Here is a 15784-nt window from a genome sequence, read left to right as displayed (position 1 = left end):
AGGTCAGGAGTTCGAGACCAGCCTGGCCAACATGGTGAAACCTCGGCTCTACTAAAAATACAAAAATTAGCAGGGTATGGTGCTAGGTGCCTGTGATCCCAGCTACTCAGGAGGCTGAGGCAGGAGAATTGCTTGAAGTTGGGAGGTGGAAGTTGCAGTGAGCCAAGATCGTGCCACTGCACTCCAGCCTGGGTGGCAAAGTGAGACTCCGTCTCAAAAAAAAAAAAAAAAAAAAAAAGATAATGTACAAATGTTTTCCACTATTTTGTCAGTATTGGTAGGCATTACCCTAATGATTAATGAAAGAATGCCACCAGATGAAGCTGTGTTCTGAAGACATTTTTTAGGATGAAGAGAAAAACCTTATTTAAAGATTCCTTGTATTATTCGCTATGAAATGATTGATTTCAATGCTATTGAAATCTACCTTGTACACTCTTTTATTTCAGTGGCGAATCTTCTTTGGTACTTCAAAAATCATGTGGGGCAGAAAAAATAAATACATGAATAAATCAGAGCCTAACTCGCACTAGCTCATTTATCTTTTATTTATCCCTAGAACTAGTTTGTGAGGTAAAACATGCCACTGTAGAGCCATCCTCACTTTATTAATATGTAAGGTAAAAGTGTCTTATCTAAGAATGCGGAGTCAGCTACTGAGAATTACAGATCTAGAGCCATTTTTGTTGTTGGTTTTTTTTTGTTTTTTTTGAGATGGAGTCCCACTTTGTCGCCCAGGCTGGAGTGCAGTGGCTTGATCTTGGCTCACTGCAACCTTTGCCTCCTGGGTTCAAGTGATTCTCCTGCCTCAGCTTCTCATTAGCTGGGACTACTGACGCGTGCCACCACACCCGGCTAATTTTTCATGTTTTTAGTAGAAATGGGTTTCACCATATTGGGCAGGCTGGTCTCCAACTCCTGACCTTGTGATCCATCTGCCTCGGCCTCCCAGAGTGCTGGGATTACAGCCACCGTGCCCAGCCAAGCCTTTTTAATTTTAAGATGTGCACTTGCTACCTTGCTTATTTCAAAGACCACAATATCTCACTGAGATTTTGTTTTTGGCAAGGCTTTGAAGCTTATTGAGAATGTGAAATGAGAAGGGCTAAGAGATTATGAGAAGCCTCGTTGGTTCAAAAATGCAACATAGGTTTGTAAGTGTGAAACCTGTATCTTTAAAAAAGAAACCAACAACACCCCCAACTTTAAATTGTGGAATGGAGGTGAGGCAACCATAGGCTGTGGATACACATAAGAAAACTTAATACTAGCTTAAGCCTTCTTGCAGTGAGTACTATTGCCCCTAAGAATAACAGCCTATGTATAGTGATAGCCAGAGTGGATGAGATCTTTAAAGGCAGAAAATCTGGGGCAAGCATGGTAAACCATGAGAAAATAAATAGGAATAATTTCATAGTTGTGTTTATTTTATACTTATATAAAAGGACTTTTGTAGTTTGTTCAAAAAAATCATACCACTGCTGCCTCCTCCATCTGCTGCTCCTGGGGCTGTTTGTGAATGTACTCATGCCTCTTTCGTGAATCAGCACCTGGGGAGACTTTGGTGCTTGTCACGGCCAATGAAGAGCAAAGGAAGCTGAGGATAATGATCATGTAGCAGTTCAGGGTGTAACTCTGTGCAGTTTAACAATAAGAGGCATATATAACTTTGTCAACTAATGGAAGCCTATTGTAATGACAGGGTTTTTCATTGAGGGAGATCACTTCCAGCCAGTCAATGAAGCAGACATGAAGATACTAGTGATGTGTTCCAGAAGCAAGAAGTAAATACCTGCCAACAAGAGAAATTGCTACTTTACTCCAAAATTGTGCTCTCTCAGCCAATTCATTTGTTTTTAGGGAAACATCCTTAGGTATCACCACATCTTTGCCACTAGTCTGTGTTTTCTCTATTTAAAAATGTTTCCTCCTTTTAGACTGGGTGCGGTGGCTCATGCCTATGATCCCAACACTTTGGGAGGCCCAGGTGGGCAGATCACTTGAGGTCAGGAGTTCGAGATCAGTCTGGCCGACATGGTGAAATCCCGTCTATACTAAAAAATACAAAAATTAGCCAGGCATGGTGGCATATGCCTGTAGTCCCAGCCACAGCCACTCTGGAGGCTGAGGCACAAGAATTGCTTGAACCTGGGAAGCAGAGGTTGCAGTGAGCTGAGATCGCACCACTGTACAACAGCCTGGGTGACAGAGTGAGACTATCTCAAAAAAAAAAAAAAATTTTTTTTCCTCCTTTACATACATAAAGTTATGTAACATGGGGACAAGCATATTAAAGGAGACCTAAATTACAACAATAATATGTTTTTATCAGTAGCATATGGAGATAGGATGGAGAAAAAATCCCCTTGTATGGCAGTATCCCTTTTTGCCATTAATGGCATGTTCATTCCCATTTTCCATTATACTTAAGTAACTCAGTTTGTTCCTCATGTTTAGTAAAAACTTATTGTGTGCCTTATTTGATTGGAGAATGTCATTGTTTTTACTTCAACATTGTAAAACCAAAGATAATGTTAAAAACTTTTTGTACATGATTATAGGGCAAAAGACTTTTAAGGATGGATAAATTATCTTGAAACAGGTGAATTCTGCATCGTTTCCTCTTCAAATCTCATGATTTTTTTGATTATTTTTTTCTCCTCTTTCTGTTCCTTCTACTCCTCCTCCTTCCTTTTCCTCCTCCTTTTTCATCACCTCCTTCCTCTCCTTTTTAAAATCCTCCTTTTACTTCTCCTACAACTATGCATGTGTATTTATCTTCTGTTTACCTGATTATTGGGTTTGTTTGTTTTTTTTTTTCCCTTGAGATGGAGTCTTGCTTTGTTGCCCAGGCTGGAGTGCAATGGTGTGATCTTGGCTTACTGCAACCTCAACCTCCACCTCCTGGGTTCAAGCAGTTCTCCTGCCTCAGCCTCCCGAGTAGCAGGGACTACAGGCATGCACCACCATACCTGGCTAATTTTTGTATTTTTAGTAGAGACAGGGTTTCACCACATTGGCCAGGCTGGTCTCGAACTTCTGACCTCAAGTGATCTGCCCACTTCGGCCTCCCAAAGTGCTGGGATTACAGGTGTGAGCCACAGCGCCCAGCTGATTATTGGGATTTTTACCTTGTTTTCACATTTGGTAAAGTACCTAACATACTGTATACACTTGGCAAACATTGATCCATGGAATAAATTAATCTAAATCACCCCTTTATAAAAGATGAACATTACTTACAGAAATGGCTATAGTTTGTGGGCAAACTAAATAGTAATACTGTCAAATTATTGCTCATTATATTTGGAAATAATTCTACAGGAAAAATTAAGGTTTGTAAAATTGGATTTTGATTATTATTGCTTAAGTAGTAGGATTGAGTGCCATAGAAGAAGAGCTCTGAGGAGATATATAGATATTTTGATTAAAGTTCAATTTATTTCTTTTTTCTCTAACTTAGATTCAACAAGTTTCAACCCAAAATTAGGTTTAACAATGCACTTCTCATGGGCAATGGCATTGTCAGATAACTAGTTCCAAATCATATGCTGGAAATTTGATTTTATTTTTGGAATAATTTCATTCTCTTCTCTACAGGAGCTGACCAAACGGGAGGTCGAATACATTGCCCTGTCAAGGGACACCACTGAAACTGATCTCAAACAGCGACGAGAGATCCGTGCAGGCACAGCCTTTTACATTGATCAGGCAAGTTCTATCACACTCTAGCCCATGACTGTGTACTCCAGGTCTATACAAGATTGATTTTTAAAGTAGAAAGAGAGTAGCTCATATAACAGTAAAAGGTACTTGTATTGTGCTCTCTCTAGACAGATTTAATTTAGATTTTTAGTTTCACTGTTCTTGGAAATGTCTTCTTGGTTTTGTACTAAATGAGAAATCCTAGATGAAATTAATGGTTCTAAAACATTAAAGATCAATGTGCTGATTTCATAATTTTAAATTGTTTCCTACTACTTGCCTATAGAAATTTGATTTATTAAAAAATGAATTAAGGAGATTTGATATAGGAGATTCTCTAGCATATTTATTAAAGTATTTTCAATCGATAGGTCACTTGGGTAAAGGGGTATTAAAGGTAGTAAGAGTATACACTTCCAGAAACTATAGCTTTTTCTCTGGTGGGAGAGTATCTTAGGTACAGATTACCAACTAACATAATGTTTTATGAACATTATAATGAAACTTGTTTTACACTTCTTCAAATACATTGTTTAAAATATTGTTCTTAGGAGTATTTAATAGAAAAAGGATAGAGCCTATAAATAAGCAATTCATAGAGAAAATATTTCAAATATTCAATAATTTCATGAAAAGATGCTTGACTTTCTTATTTACAAAAATAAAAATTAAAAGACTGTCAGCTGCTATTTTTCTTTTACCTCTCAGATTGGCAAAGATTAAAGAATTTGCTAATGTCCAGTATTAATGAGGAAGAAGAGATGAGAAAACAGCATTGCTGTTGATGGCAGCAGAAATTAATGCAATTTAAAAAGAAAGTTTGGCAATATTTATCAAAAGAAAAGAAATTACACATGCATTTGGACTCAACAGTTATGTTTCTAGAAATTTTAGTCAAGTGTATTCACATAAAACATGAAAAATTATATGTACAAGGATGTTTAATGTAACATTGTTTGAAATTGTATAAAACTGTGAATGAACAGAGTGATGTATACTTAAAGAGACTAATGAAATAATGGTAAGTAGAATACTCTTTAGTTATTAAAAAGAATGAGATGAATGTGTACGTACTGATAGGAAAGATGTGCAGGATAAATTAAGTGAAAAAAATAAATTTATAAGACAATATGTATACTGTGATCCCATTTGTGGTAAAAAGAAGACAAGAAATGCATATATGTTTGTTTACACATTGAAAACTTCCAGAAGGATGCACAAGGAGCAGTTAACAGAGTGTACATAAAGTATGTTACAGAAGTGTGAGTTGGAGTCTGGAGTAGGATAAGGAAGAGACTTTCGTAGTTCTTTACATTTGAAACTTTAGCATGGGCACACTGTTACGTTATAATTAAAAGACTGTAATTGTAAAAAATCACTGAGTGGAAAGTTTTTGAGGAATAGGATATTCACATGGCCTCATGTGTTACTTATTAATTACAAAAGAAAAAAATGCACTTAAAATGGAGAGATTTGGCAGACACTACCTTAAATGATGGCTTTCAAAAAAATTTAGCATCATCTAGTCGGAATGTCTGAGAAGTTCAGATTTCCCATAATTAAAAAGTAATCCTTCACAGACAGAGCACATAAACAAATTTTAAAGGAACCCATTTTGTTTACATAATGCCAAAAGTTCACTTCATAGATTACTTCTGATTACAAATGGGAAAAAATAATGTACCTTTACAATGATGAGATCTGGCATTGGCTCCATTAACCAACTCATACAACAGAATTATCATGATGTGAATGCTGATGTGATTCAATGAGGGTTTACCTCTACAGGGTAAGAGCACTCCAACAGGTTTACTAAGAGTACTACAGCATTACCAATGTAGTACTCTTACTAAAAACGTTTAACATTAACAATCAGACTGATCTAGAATGTGTGATAGTCTGTAAGACAACAACTTGGACTCCTAAAAAATGTTCAATGTCCTAAAAGTCAAAACAGGTAAGGAATGGTTCCAGATTAAAAGGTTGGGGAGGGAAGATGATTTAGTTTCTTTATTGCACTGTAGTATAGTTAGCCATTTTTATGTTTGTCTTTTAGATTCAAAGTTCTTACATTAAAATGCAAATTAAAAATGTTAAATAATTTATAGTCAAATTTTAAAACAAAGAATAGAATTATCAGATATAATTCTATAGTATAATTTTACCAGGGAATTTTTAAAGAGCTCTTTGTGCTCATGTACATTACCTATAAATGGTAATAGGTAACAACCATTACTAATAATTTTGTATCTAACTTTCCAGTTTTGTAATGGAAAATTCTCTCTTGTAGCCAAGAGGTTCTTGTATTCATCATTTCAAACGTTTTTAAGACCCCTGCTGTGTTTTCTTTGTGAAGAAGTCCCTTAAAAAAAAATGGAATGCTTTATGAATTTGCATGTCATCCTTGAGGAGGGGTCATGCTAATCTTTGTATCATTCCAATTTTAGTATATGTGCTGCGGAAGCAAGCACTAAGTGCCTTTTGAAATATGAATTTGAATTTATATTTCTATCTTGTTGACTTCGACTCTCAATTTAATGGTATTTATTCCAAACCTAGTGATTCACATAATATCCACATTATAAAAATATATTTTTATTCAAAAGCTTATATTTATTTTTAGAATGAACAACCTGCATTTTTCACATGGTAAGAAAGGTAACAGGAAAGTCCTAATTTCTTTTTCCAGTTGGTTATCTTTTAGAAAGGGTAGATATTAATTCACAGGATCATTTCCACTGAACTTCTTTGCAAGCTGTTTGGAATAGTGGATAGAGTTATTTGATTAAGGGTGTTTAATTTTTTAAATTTCATATTGGGTTAATTTTCTAAAATATATGGTCTGGTAATCCCTAAAATTTTAATACATTTAAAACTTATGTGAAGATTTAGGCTACTAAACAGTAAATCTGGAATATTGCAGTTAATACAAATAATAAAATTTAAAATTCAGGATATTTTTTAAGCATACAGCTTTTGATTGCTTACATTTCTGCTCCCATGATAGTTACACATAAGGGTGCTGTAAACCCCACACCACCCCCAATTGACAAGGTTTTAAAAAAATTGCCTCTTTTCTATACTCAGAGAAGATAAGAGTGAGGGATGGGATTTGAGCTGGAATAGTGAGGAGCTGGGTAAAGGGATTAGAAGCTGAAACAATGGCCTAAGTAGAGGTGAGGAGTCAGGAATATATTTAAATAATGGTGAAAGAACTGGCTTTGCTTGGTAGAGTATGGATTTAAAAATATATTTTTAAAATGAATTTTATAATTTGCAAATAGTAAGGAAGAGAAAATGGATTTTTAAATGTGTTTATTATTTTAAGGAGAGCTTAACACTTTAGCTTTTTAGAAATTGTTTTAGGAAACTAAATTTATCAATTATCTAAAGATTTATTTGTTGGACCATTATAGTAAATTATTTAGACGAAACTTTCTGAAGTTATACAGTCCTTTGGCCCTTCTAAAAAGAATATTTTTAGATGATATATATTTTAGTTTATAAAGTTTATAAAATATTTTAAGTGTCTTACCTTGGCAGCATTTTATACTCTTATGTTTTGTTGGTGAATCCTAGTCATTCTGATGAGCATCTGTTATTTACTGTGCTCTAATCCCACTGATACCTTCGGAGCCCGTGATCGGAGCCCGTGATTGAGGTGCAGGAATGTTAGTCCTTTCTTTATTGCTTCAGATGACGTTTTGAGGTCTTATCTGATTTTCATATTTTTATTTTATCTTATTTCCTTGCAGTTAGTATTCCTTACTGTGCTGTTCATAATCAGATCCTACCAGTTCCTTGCTGCTTAAAGCCATGCAGTAATGTCCCATTACATCCACCGTAAGATCCAAACCCTGTAATATGGCCTACATCACTCTATAGGATCGAATGTTTGTCTACCACCTTTCCTTTTACTCCTTGCCTTACAGGCTGCAGCTGCAGTTGCCTTCCTTTGTACTTGGTGTTTCCTCTGCTTGTTGTGAGTTTCTCTTTGTACTTTATATTCTTGCCTCCTTGTAATTCAGGTTATAAATTTCTTAGCTAAAGTAGCCACTGGCCATGCCTACCCCCTTTCCAAATATACCATGCCGCACCAGGCTGTCATCGTACATGATATTATCTCCAGAGCACTTAGCACTCTCTGAACTTACCTATTTCCCTGCTCCCATGTTTGTTGTCTCTCCTCCCCCGCTAGAATATAACTGTCTATCTTGCTCATCTCAGGCACCTAAAAACTGTCTGGAACATAAGTGACACATATATTGATGGTAGATTTCTTCTTTGGATAATCAACCTTATTACAATTTTAACTAAATTAAGAATAAGTGGGCTCTGGCCTTAATTTATTCATGAAAACACCAGGTGGGGTTTTCTATGGATGTTTGCCTTTTTGACATCTATTTTGAGTCATCACAGTGGATAATTTCCATTTGAATTCTAGACAGATGAATTTGCCAGTTGACTACCAGCTAGACATATATTTGTTACACCGAAAGGCCTTTGCATTTATTTTATTTAAAAATTCCTTTTTATTTATTCAGTGTTCTTAACCATTGAATTTGATGTTTGGGCTGAAAGGACGGGCAGTATTTTTATTCACTGTTAGGTGATCCCTGTAACTTGATGGCCCAATATAGGTGAAAAAGTACCTGTGGCTCTCTGGTGGGTATTGGGAGAAAGTTTGGGATTTTCAGTATCATTCCCATTGTACGCACCTATGACTGGTATCCAGGTTATTACGAATTGACATATCAGCTGGAAACACCCAAATCCTGAGTTGTTGGTGATGGCCATTAAGCTCTTCACTAATTCTCACCTAAAACTAAGGATGATTGGTGATAAAGCAAGAGGTTTAAACTCAACTGCTACCTTTGAAGGCGAGAATTAGGTTAATAATAATATGTAATAGGGAATTTATATTGTTTCCAAAGTAAAGTTTATTTTTTCTGATTATGCAAGTCATAAATGCTCATTTGATATAAATGCATATAATATTTGTATTTATTAACAAATATATATTGAATGATTGATATGTGCAAGGCATTATCCAGATGCAGTGAACAAATAAACCAAAAATCTCTGTTGTTATAGAGTTTATGTTTTAGTTGGGGAAACCAAACAGTAAAGAAGGGTAGCATAATAGAGTAAATACTAAAAAGCATACGAAAGAACTGAAAAATTACTTGCTGTATTCTTCTTCAAGACCAGCAGTATGAATATTTTCTGTATTTCTTTCTGTCTATGTGCATATCTGTTTATAATGTATAATGTATAATTTTTACAAAAATGGTATACTATGTATATAAAGTTTATAGTGTTTTTTAAAAACCTGGCATTTTATCAGGAGCATCTCCTTTTGACATTAGATGTTACTCAAAGATATGATTTTTAGTATCCGTACAATATTTCATCAGATAGGTATGCTGTTATTTATTTAACATTCCTATTTTTTCTACCTTTTTATATTATTGGTTATTCAGGTTCTTTCTCACTTTTCACTAGTACAAATAACCACATCATTATTTAAAAATACATCCTAATTTGCACTTGGACAGTCGGGGAAGATCTCTCTCTGTTTACTGTGGCCTCTGTGTTAGAACTCAAGTGTTTGCTCCTTGTTATGTTGCTATCATACTCAGAAGAACTCCTTTCTATTTGCATATATATGTATGCAAATATATATGTGTGTGTATATATATATATATATTTTTTTTTTTTTTTTTTTGAGATGGAGTCTTGTTCTGTCACCCAGGCTGGAGTGCAGTGGCATGATCTCGGCTCACTGCAACCTCTGCCTCCTGGGTACAAGCAATTCTCGTGCCTCAGCCTCCCGAGTAACTGGGACTACAGGTGCGCACCACCACGTTTGGGTAATTTTTGTATTTTTTCATGGAGACATGGTTTTGCCATGTTGGCCAGGCTGGTTTCGAACTGACCTCAGGTGATCCGCATACCTCGGCCTCCCAACGTGCGTGAGCCACTGCGACTGGCCTACTTGTATAATGTTAACTGTTTGACAGATGCGTGTAATTTGTTTTGAAAGAAAAGAGAGAGATGAAAAGGAAACTTTTATTGGGAGACCTACGTTGTGCTAGGTGCTTCGTATTATTGCATTTAATTCTCAGAACATCCTTAGGAGGAAGATGACTTTTCCATCTTACAGATTAAGTAACAGGGGCTTAGAAGGTGATGGTTGTACAACTGATAAATAGCAGAGGTAAAATTTGAACCAGGCTCTGTCCAATTACAAAGCTCAGGTTCTTTTACCATATTATGCTACTTCTCTAAAAAAGTGATGATGAGCTGAGTGCAGTGGCTCATGCCTGTAATTCCAACCCTTGAGGAGGCCAGGTGGGTGGATCACTTGAGGCCAGGAGTTCAAGGTTACAGTGAGCTATGATTGAGTCATTGCAATCCAGCCTGGGTAACAAAGTGAGACTCTGCTTGTAAAAAAAAAAAAAAAAAAAAAAAAAAAAAAAAAAAAAAGTGATGATCATGATGACAGTGACAATGATGATTGTATTCATAACAGTAATAGCAACTAATTGTTTTTTAAGGTTTACTGTGTGCCCAAAGTTATCTGATTTAATCTGCAACACAGTCTATGAGATAAGCACCAAAATGAGCCTAGTTTTAGAGAGAAATGGAGGCTCAGTGAGTAATCTAAGTCACCTATAATAAGTAAATGGTAGAGCAACCAAAAATCAATCCGATTCTATTCTGATATGTTAAAATGAAGAACTTGAAATGTAATTTAAAAAATTTTTCTTTAGCTTCCTCAGTACTTTTACACTGTAGCTATTTTGAGTAAATTTGAAGCTTTATGGACTCTATTTTTATTAAATAATGACTACATTAATAATAGTTTATATTTTAGTAGGTTCAGTTACTTTAAATTTTTTTTTGCAGTACTGCTTTGACTCTTAAACTGTTACACTGTATAATACCCCTTGAGGATATTCTTATTTTGTAAATGAGGACAAAGACATCCAGATTAATTGTTTGCCTAAGGTCTTATATCAAATCAGAAGCAAATCTAGAACAGGGACTTAGATACTTTTTGATTTTAGGTCACACACCTACTTTTATCTTGAAATCTTTCATGTCCATGTGTTGAGTGGTTAAAGCTGTGATAGGAGATGGCTGGGCCAGAAGGATCCTGCTGCATTTTTTTCTGAATTCTATTTGAGAAAATTAGGTCTCTGGAAGTTCTGTAGCTTGAAGGACAAGAAGAGCTCCTTATAGATGGTCTAATTTCTACTTTGAGGAATGATTACAACTAGTCATTCCACATTAAAAAAATACGTATATTGCTCCTTTTTAAAAAAGATTTCAAAAAAATTATACTACAATTATTTTATGTTACAACCTGTATAGAAAAATCTTCCAACTATCTAGCCTAAATCTCTCATGCTGATAAACTTGTTCTATTCTGTTTTCATAACAAGTGTAGGCATAGATAACTATCATCCTTCCTACAAAAATTCTTCCTAACCTTACATAACAGCATCTTTTAACTGAGTGGTTGCATGTTTATTCCATAAATGCTAATAGCCTGCTGTGAGCCAGTTTTGTACCAGTATGCCGTAAAAGACAGGGTTCTCATCCTTCGTAGAGCTAAGAATCCACTGGGGAGATGAAACGTAGGTATGAAAGAACAAGAATACTTCAAGATTGTACCCCCACACTTACATGCTATGCAAATGAGGCAAAGTGGGTATTGATGTAAGGAGGTTAAGATGCTTGGGCCTCTGTTGGGCAGAAAACTTGTAACATTTACTTTTTTCTGTCCAGTTGAGTCTGAGATATATGGTATGGCACAGTACGTTGTTGCTATATTACTTAATGGACTTGCCATTTGTTCTATTCAGTTGCTTATTTTTAAAATTTATTCTTTACAAATGTAGTCATATTTATAAAGTTTGATAGTACTTTTTGATAGTACTGATTAAGTATTTTAATGATTTTATAGGCTATTTTAAGGAAGAACCAGGAAGCAAAGTGATACTGAAATAGTAACTAACTAGTATTAGTTCTGAAAATTGAGCGTTTCAGATTTTGTTTCCAAAGAGCATCTTCTCAAGATTTTCTCCTTTTGGCTAGTATTCTTATTTATATTTTTAAAGTTTAATTTTCATATGTTCTGGGTCTACAACTGTGTAACCAAAGGGCAAATAGGGAGAAAATTTTAAAATCTTGGGCGATTCATTTTTGTCTTTTAATTTGTTTTCTAAAAATTATACCACCCTTACACATTTGCAATCCCCTTATAATATTCTTGCCTCTGGATTCAGTTGCACTATAAAACATCCATTCTTGTTGCCATTTAGATAGTGTGTAAAATTAATAAATAATTTAAATTGAATTAATCAGAAAAAAGGTTGGGAAGATTTTTCATTTATTAATTTTCCTTTTTAGTTGACAATAGTCCATTTTCACAGGATATAGAGTGATACTGAGAGGTGACAGGGTGCTGGCAGTCCTCAGAGCCCTCGCTTGCTCTCGGCACCTCCTCTGCCTGGGTTCCCACTTTGGCGGCACTTGAGGAGCCCTTCAGCCCACCGCTGCACTGTGGGAGCCCCTTTCTGGGCTGGCCAAGGCCAGAGCCGGCTCCCTCAGCTTGCAGGGAGGTGTGGAGGAAGAGGGGCGAGCGGGAACCGGGGCTGCGCGCGGCGCTTGCGGGCCAGCTGGAGTTCCGAGTGGGCGTGGGCTTGGCGGGCCCAGCACTCGGAGCAGCCGGCCGGCCCTGCTGGCCCCGGGCAACGAGGGACTTAGCACCCGGGCCAGCGGCTGCGGAGGGTGTACTGGGTCCCCCAGCAGTGCCAGCCCACCGGCGCTGCGCTCGATTTCTCGCCGGCCTTAGCTGCCTTCCCGCGGGGCAGGCCTCGGGACTGCAGCCCGCCATGCCTGAGCCTTCCCCCGCCTCCGTGGGTTCCTGTGCAGCCCGAGCCTCCCGGACGAATGCCGCCCCCTGCTCCACGGCGCCCAGTCCCATCGACCGCCCAAGGGCTGAGGAGTGCCAGCGCATGGCGCAGGACTGGCAGGCAGCTCCACCTGCAGCCCCGGTGCGGGATCCACTGGGTGAAGCCACCTGGTCTCCTGGGGACGTGGAGAGTCTTTATGTCTAGCTCAGGGATTATAAACACACCAATCAGCACCAGGTGTCTAGCTCAGGGTTTGTGAGTGCACCAATCGACACTCTGTATCTAGCTGCTCTGGTGGGGCCTTGGAGAACCTTTATGTGTAGCTCAGGGATTGTAAATACACCAATCGGCACTCAGTATCTAGCTCAAGATTTGTAAACACACCAATCAGCACCCTGTGTCTAGCTCAGGGTTTGTGAATGCACCAATCGACACTCTGTATCTAGCTATTCTGGTGGGGCCTTGGAGAACCTTTGTGTCAACACTGTATCTAGCTAATCTGGTGGGGATGTGGAGAACCTTTGTGTCTAGCTCAGGGATTGTAAACGCACCAGTCAGCGCCCTGTCAAAACAGACCACTGGGCTCTACCAATCAGCAGGATGTGGGTGGGGGCCAGCTAAGAGAATAAAAGCAGGCTGCCGGAGCCAGCAGTGGCAACCCGCTCGGGTTCCCTTCCACACTGTGGAAGCTTTGTTTTTTTGCTCTTTGCAATAAATCTTGCTACTGCCCACTATTTGGGTCCACACTGCTTTTATGAGCTGTAACACTCACAGGGAAGGTCTGCAGCTTCACTCCTGAAGCCAGCGAGACCACGAGCCCACCGGGAGGAACAAACAACTCCAGACGCGCAGCCTTAAGAGCTGTAACACTCACCGCGAGGGTCTGCGACTTCATTCTTGAAGTCAGTGAGACCAAGAACCCACCAATTTCGGACACAATACTTTAATACATGTATTCAGTCCATATATTGCTGGATCAGATGATAGCTCCTCTTTTAAACTTTTGAAGAACCTCCATATTGTTTTTTATAATGGCTGTACTAATTTACATTTCCATCAACAGTGTGTAAGACTTCTCTTTTCTCCACATCCTCATCAACATCCGTTACTTTTTCTCTTTTTCACAGTAGCCATTCTAACTGGGGTGAGAGGTCTCATTGTGGTTTTCATTGCATTTCTCTGGTGATTAGTGATGTTGGGCATTTCCTTACTGGCCATCTGTACGTCTTCTTTTGAGAAATGTCTGTTCAGATCCTTTACCCATTTTTAAATCTTTTTTTTTTGCAATTGATTTGAGTTCCTTGTATGTTCTCAATATTTGTCCTCTTATTCTCTTTCCTTATTCGCTTAGTCCTGGAAAGGGAGTTACAGCTTTTTGAGTAAACAACATATTGTGGACCTTTTCACAGGTAAAGATGGAGATATCATTATTTTTAATATCTGTGTAGAAGTCCATCATATTGAATTACCACAATTTTTTGCCAATCCTCCACAGATTGGCATTTGCGGTTTTTGGGTTCATTTGTAATTATAAAACAGTGTTTTGATGACTGGATAATACACATCATTGTACACTTATCATTTCCTTTAGATAAATTTATTGAAGTAGAATTTCTGGGTTAATAACATAGCCATTTACATTTTTATATATCTTTCTAAGTTACTCTCCATAAGCTTATCATTTTGCACTCCGACCAACCATGAATGAGAGTTCTGGTTTCATCTTAATCTTACTGACACTGGATATTATCATTCTTTTTTAATCCTTGCCAATTTGAAAGTCTAAAAATATCATGTTTTACCTTTAGCTCTCTAATAACCAGTGAAGTTGAATATATATTTTTGTGTTGCTAATTTGCATTTTATAGGGGTATTGTTAATTTTCTTAATAATCTATAAAAATTCAATTTATACTAAAGATATTTATGTGGTCTTTATTGTATATGTTACAAACATCTTACAAGTTTTCAGTCTTTTAGTTTGAGATATTTTTTGCTGTATAGACCAATTTGAATGTAGTCATATCTATTAATCTTTTTCTTAATGGTATCTGCCTTTGAGTTATTGGAAAGATTTTTCCCAATTTAAGATTATTTTCAAAAAGTCACTTATATGATTATCCAGTAATTACATGATTTTACCTTTAGCATTAAATTTTTAAATTCATTTGGATTTCTTTTCCAAATTCCTAATTTCTACTAATTTGAAGTGTACTTTTCTTATATTTTAAAATGTTTAATCATTTTTATTAACTAGTTTCCTTATATAGGAAAGGTAATACATGTAATAATAGCAAAAAAAATTTTTTTCCAACAGTGCAAGACAGTTATATCAAATCTCTCTAACCTCTTTCATTTACACGAGTTTCTTGTTCATACATTACATTTCTAGAGAGACTAGCATACCTTCTTAAATTCTGTTTTATTGATTTGCCTATCTAGTCATGGTTCTTTGTATTCCTAAATTAAACTCACTCCTAATTGCTCTTCTTTTACAGAATTTTCCTGGCAATTTGTCTAATGGATTATTAAAGGAAAGTTAGAAACATTTAGAAGCCACTGTCAGAAACTGGATCTTTGCCTAATTGGTTTTTTTTACATTAAGATTTTTTGGGAGAAAGAAAGAGCTTTGGTAAATGTTTTTGTAAGAAAAACTAAAAAAAAAAAAAAAAAAAAAAAGAAAATTTTCAAGTAAAACAAATGAAAAGAGGCTTAAACTGAAGTTTGTTATATCTTGAAAACAATTTAGCAAACAGGATGTATCACAGTTCTTAATTAAGTCACATGAGGATAATAGCACAATTAGTGGGTTAGGTTGACTTAAAAGACTAATGAGCCTTTTCTGTTAACTACCTCTCTTTTCAGATATTTTTAGGCAGGTGGTTAGTTTCATTGCTGAGTTGATGATGATTTGAAAAACAATGTTGATTTGGGGAAATGTAATTGTAGTTATCTCTAGAAGACTTTGAGGCAGATTGCACTGCTGTATGACCATGTATGCTCTATGTTGAACGGAGTATTTTGTGTGTGTAGAGATGTTTTGTGTGTGTTTGGTTTCGTTTCTCTGCATAGATAACACAGCAAATTCCTATGCCTGGTAAAACCAGACTCTCTGAGATTACTAATAACCTCTAGATGTGATTATTTAATGAC

General features: G+C 36.6%; 1 protein-coding gene and 1 non-coding gene across 5 annotated transcripts in view; one reads left to right on the top strand and one right to left on the bottom strand.

The window, feature by feature from the left end:
- VWA8 (von Willebrand factor A domain containing 8) overlaps positions 1–15784 on the top strand; it is a 395962-nt gene that overhangs the window by 49900 nt on the left and 330278 nt on the right. For all 4 annotated transcript variants that reach the window (XR_010150666.1, XM_003318022.7, XM_016925242.4 and 1 more), the window contains one exon: positions 3601–3711. Coding sequence is in view for 3 of the 4 variants with exons in the window: in XM_003318022.7 (XP_003318070.5) it covers positions 3601–3711 (111 nt within the window). In the remaining variant the exon portion in view is untranslated. The remainder of the gene's footprint in view (positions 1–3600; positions 3712–15784) is intronic.
- Positions 6073–6176, bottom strand: LOC112205324 (U6 spliceosomal RNA). The gene has a single exon (XR_002939219.1). It is a non-coding gene; the product is annotated as a U6 spliceosomal RNA (small nuclear RNA).

The sequence above is a fragment of the Pan troglodytes genome, chromosome 14 (genome assembly GCF_028858775.2).
Source record: "Pan troglodytes isolate AG18354 chromosome 14, NHGRI_mPanTro3-v2.0_pri, whole genome shotgun sequence".
Taxonomy (NCBI): Eukaryota; Metazoa; Chordata; class Mammalia; order Primates; family Hominidae; genus Pan; species Pan troglodytes.
The sequence above is the reverse complement of the archived record's forward strand: the minus strand, read 5'-3'. Positions and strand labels throughout refer to the sequence as shown.